This window comes from Acipenser ruthenus, unplaced genomic scaffold, assembly GCF_902713425.1.
Source record: "Acipenser ruthenus unplaced genomic scaffold, fAciRut3.2 maternal haplotype, whole genome shotgun sequence".
NCBI lineage: Eukaryota > Metazoa > Chordata > Actinopteri > Acipenseriformes > Acipenseridae > Acipenser > Acipenser ruthenus.
The window spans coordinates 20,001-25,000 of NW_026708204.1; the positions used below are offsets into that span (position 1 = coordinate 20,001).

General features: G+C 63.6%; 1 protein-coding gene across 3 annotated transcripts in view; it reads right to left on the reverse strand.

The window, feature by feature from the left end:
- Positions 1-5,000, reverse strand: part of LOC117432584 (transcription factor 20-like) — a 22,579-nt gene that overhangs the window by 5,364 nt on the left and 12,215 nt on the right. For all 3 annotated transcript variants that reach the window (XM_059020288.1, XM_059020289.1, XM_059020287.1), the window contains exon 2: positions 1-5,000. This exon is cut by the window's left edge and continues 485 nt beyond it; it is cut by the window's right edge and continues 2,639 nt beyond it. In XM_059020288.1, coding sequence (XP_058876271.1) covers positions 1-5,000 — 5,000 coding nt within the window.

The following is a 5,000-nucleotide window of genomic DNA, read 5'->3' on the forward strand; positions in this document are numbered from 1 at the left end:
AGAAGGAGGAGGAGGAGGAGGAGGAGGTAGAGGAGGACAGCGGCTTCACCTCCATGCTTTTGTGTCGCACTTTCACCTTCCCCGGTGAACCCCGGCTCTCTTCTTCCGGTTCCTGCTTGAGGCAGGAGGCCGAGACAGAGACCGAGACTCCCCCTGCCCCTGTGCCCGGCCGGGCTTGCCTGGAGGACTGGGGCTGGTTTTTGGGCAGCGTGGTGACGTAGTCGGCCGGGTAATAAGGACCGTACAGGTCCCCCAGGTTTTTGAAATTGGCCCACTTTCCGCACAGGCAGCAGAGAAGACGCCCCAGGACCGGGGATTCCGTCACCACTGGTCCCGGCAGGACGTAGCTGGAGGCGGGGAAAGACTTGCCCAGGCCAGGGGAGGAGGAGGAGGGCGGGGAGGAGGAGGAGGAGGGGGAGGGCTGCTGGGAAGAAAGAACCACCGCTGCCAGATCCTGGTCCTGGGTTTGAACGCTGGATTGGGCGGCCAGAGGGAAAGAGCCCGGTCGCTTCTGGACCTCTGCATCGTCTTCCTCGTTCACCACGGTGCAGAGGGACCCCGCTTCTGGAAGCTTCCTCTCGACGTGGACGTAGGGCATGAAGGACCCCCGTTTCTGGGGCTCCCCTCCTCCAGGCTCCTCCTCCTCCAGGGGCTTCGACTCCGCGGATTTGCCGCCGCGCCTCCTCCTCCTCTGCCTCCTCCTCTGTCGAACGCCAGCCTGTTCCTCCTCTTCCTCCACCTCCTCCCCGCCCGCTGGTTTCCTCTGCCGGCGTCTGCGCGGCTTGGGGGCCGGGTTAGGGGCCGCTGAGGGGGCCGCGAAAGGCTCGTCGTCGCCATTGGGGCTCGGGTCGACGCGGGAGACTGCAGCGGAAAAATCTACGGCTGGGTAAGTGAAAGTAGAGGTGGAGGAGGTAGGGAGAGGAGGAGGGGCAGACTCAAGGACTGGGGCAGGTTTTTGATTCGACTGGGGCAACTGGGTTTGGGGAACCGGCTGGCTTAGGTTCTGGTTCTGGTTCTGTTGCTGCTGGGCGGACCCTGCCCCCCCAGATCCCTGCTGTTGCGGAGGAGCTCGCTTCTGTTTGTTAACGCTGCCCACCGGTCGCCCCTTCTTCTTACCCGATGGAAAATACCCCTTCGGGACCAGGGAAGGAGGGGCGCAGACCCCCGCCTCCATCTTCACCTCCTCCCGCCCCCCCACCCCCAGGGGGTAAGAAGGAGGGCCGCGGCCGGAGAGAGTTGCTGGCCCCGTCGGGGGTGTGGCGGCTACGTTGCCCAGCAGTCCCTGCCCGTAACGGGCAAAGAGAGACGGGGGAGGTTCGGTGAACTCCGATTCCTCCGGCCTCCGCCCCAGCGGGACGGCTTGGTCCCTCTCGCCCCCCCCCCTCGGCCCTTGCAGGCTGTAGCCGCAGCTGGAAAAGTTCCGGACGTCAGCGAGGGCGGGAGAGGCCAGGGGCGTCAGCTCCGACCCCAACCTCCGTCCGCTTTTCTCTCTCTCGAACTCTTCCTCTTCCTCCTCCTCCTCCTCGTATTCTTCCTCCTCTTCTTCTTCTTCACCATCCTCCCCCTCTGCGTCGTGGAGCCGGAAGGGGTAAGGCACGGCCGGAAAGCTCTCTTCTCCGCAGCGGAACGACAGGATTTCGTCCAGGGAGGGTCCGGCGTCCGCGTTGGCGGTCCGAACCGCGTTGGCGATAGCCGCCCCGCCGAGGCAAGAAGGCTTCCCGTCGAGAAGGGAGGGGCCGAAGACGCCCCCGGCCGGACCGCAATTCCCTCCCGCGACGGCGGCGCGGGCCGCCGAGGAGGATCCAAAAATTTCGGAAATCCCGGCCAGCGAGGAATTGGCGGCGTCGCCGGCCACGGCAACAGCTGCGGCTAACGTCTCTCCCAGTCCCCCCGCGGCGTGGGTCGCGACCCCGGGAGGTGCCACGCCCCTTTTCGCGCTGGGGGAGGTGATCTTCTGGACGATGGCCTCCAGTTTCAGGCCCCGCCCCTTCCTGGGAGGTAGGATTTTGGTTTTGCCGGCCGGGGAGGGGGCTGCGTTGGGCTGGAACGCGGAGTTGCAGGGATCCGCGACGCCAATGCCGTTTCCGGAGTTCGGAGCCCCCTGCTGGCGGTCTGGGCAGCCCAACTTCTCGTTAGAGGCCAGGGGTTCCGTCTGGGGTACAGCGGCCGGGATTTGGGGCGTCCGGCGAGCTTCCGCGCCTTCTCCAGCGAGCCCAGAGCCGGGGACCGGAGAGGGGGAGGTCAAGGGCTCCTGGTGCTGCCTCTTCGCGGGGATGGGGGAGATGAAGGAGCGGACCCTCCTCCTCATCATCAGAGGGTTGGGGTGCTGTCCTTCGTCCCCGCTCGATGGGGGCCGGAACGACCTGGCTGCCTCCTCGGTGACCCCCCGAGAAGACTGGGGAGGGGGCGCGGGGGCGGCGTCCTGGGGAGTTTTGGGGACGGCTCGCTTGCGAACGCTGGGCTTCAAAATTTCGGGGTCCCCCATGGGGTGGCCGCCGCTGCCACCGCTGGGCAGCTGGGAACCCCAAATCTTATTCTGGAGGTGGAGGTGCTGATGCTGGGAGACCCCCATGTCATAAAAGCCGCTTTGCTGCTGCTGCTGCTGCTGCTGTGGTCCCGCCCTCCCAGAACCCCTGTGTCCAGCGGAACCCGGCGACATCATCATCATCATCATCATCTCCTCTTTCTGGCTGGCGGGCCGGAGCATTCCGGAAGCGTTGCCGCGGTGATGACGAAACCCCGCCCACTCCCGGCCCCTCTCCTCGGGCTGCTGCAGGTTATGTTGCTGCTGCTGCTGCTGATGATGAAGCTGCTGCTGTAAATGGTGGTGATGTGGATACATCTGGCTTTTAAGCTGCTGTTGCTGGGCTTGTGGGGAGCTGGCAGAAGGGAGATTCTTCTGGTGTTTCAATTCACCTCCTAAACCAAACGCTTCCAGGTTGGGGTAATAAGAGTGGTGGTGGGGGTGGGTGTGGGGGTGGTGGGGTTGATACCTCCCAGAATGGGCAGGGGCGGGGTAGGGTAGATTGCTAGCGACCCCGACAGAGCTACTGTTACCGCTTACAGAGCCAACCAAGGCGCTGTTTGACCTCCCGCCACTAGGGGGCAGTGTGCCCAAAACCTCCTCTCTGTGGAGCTGCTGCTGCTGCTGCACCCTGGCTCTGTGTTGCACAGTCCGGCCATCCTTGTGCTCAGGGGTGCCCGGGAGTGAATTTGAGGAGGCGGCCGTTGCAAACTTTTGGGAAGGATGATGATGAGGAGGAAGAGGAAGATGATGAAGGGATGACGGCTTTTGAGAAGGCTGTTCTGTACCCCTTTCCCCTCCTCCTCCTCCTAATCCTGGGGTCCTGTCCATTTCCTTTGAAGCGACAGGATCAGGAGAAACCGCGTCAGAATCGGGTTCCTTCTGGGTAATCTGCGTCGCCGGCTGGATCACAGTCTGGGGGACCCCCGTTGAGAACTGGGGATCCCTTCTGTCCCGTTCCGGGGTGCGCCGGGAGGGGGACACGTCGCAGATCACGGAACGCCGTTCGGAGAGGCGCTCCGCGGAGGCTGCTGGGGGAGGCCTCTCCCTCTCCCTCAAACCCTCGCAGGAGTCCTGCGTCTGGAGGTGTTGGGCCGTGCTGGAAGCGACCGGATTCCGCGGAGCCGGGGCTGGCGGCGGAGTTTTAACTGCGGACGGATCCCGCGTCGTCTTCCCGCCACCCTTCTCCCGCTCCGAGGGCTTTCTGATCAGGGAATAATCGGCCAGGTTGATGTGCTTGGTGGCGTTGGTCTGCTGGGGAAAATCCTGCTGCTGCTGCTGTTGCTGCAAAATCCCTTTCTTGTCACCCCAGCCCCCTGCCGCTCCCCCGCCCCAAACCTGCTCCGATCTGCCCCCCGCGACGGGGTACTTGCTGGGGGGCATATGTTCCGCCCCGGTGGGGCGGGCGCTAGAGGGGGCGGAGTTAGGAGGGGCGGGCGCTTGATCGGGCGTCTGTCGCTGGCCGTACCGCTTGTCTAAAAATTGATACCCTTGCAGAACTTCCTGCAGCAAACTAGGGAAGTGAGGCGGCGGCTGCTGCTGCGGTCTTTGACGTCGTTGTTGTTGTTGTTGTTGTTGTTGTCGTTCTTCTTGCTGGTTCGACGAAGGCTTCTCCGATCTTCCCGCGCCTGCAGGTCTGGTTTCCGGAACGTTTTTCCCGGGATGATGATGACGACGTCCCCCCGGCTCATCGTCTGCGTAACCGGGACAGGGGGTGGAGAAATGATGCCGACGGTGGGCCGTACCTTGTCCGTTGTGGTGCGGCGCGTCTCCGCTGTCGCGTCGGTCCTGGTCCTGGTCCTGGTCCTGCTCCTGGTTCCCGGTTCGGTTCTGGTCCCGGGTTCTGCTTTGTTGGGACGCTTGCTCGGAACGGGCCGAGACGATGACCCGGATGGAGCCCCCAGTCTCCGCGGCGATGGCGGAACGGGGACGCGGCAACGAGGAGGCGGGTCCTCCATCGTCATTGGGTTTCCGTCCCTCCGGCTGCAAATGACGAGGGTGCAAAGACGGACTTTCCGACAAGAACTCTTCCTCCTCTTCCTCATCTTCCCCCTCCTCCTCCTCTAACTCTCCTCTCTCACGTGTCACGGTTTTCTCCTCAGCTTCACGGCTTTGTGCTTCGCCCTGGTTATTATCAACGTCGTTGATGGCTTGGTAGTAGTAGCGGTCTTTGCTTTTGCTGTTATTTTTAGGAGTGGCTGGCTGCTGCTGCGTCTGTTGAATCCGAGTCCTTGGAGGCTGGGGGCAACTGGGAGCGCCTACTGGCGAAGGGCAGAGCGGGCTGCTCGCAGAAAGGGGGCCAGGAGACGGAAAGGTCTGGGAGGAAGAAGAAGGAGGAGGAGGTGGGGGGAGAGGGGGAGGGGGCACCGCTGCAGTCGCTCGCCCAGCTGCGCAACAGGAAACGTCCGCCAAAGCAGAAGCCGCTTGCCCGGCTGACAAAACAACCGTTCTGGGGTTCGGTTGGCTTTTGCAGCCC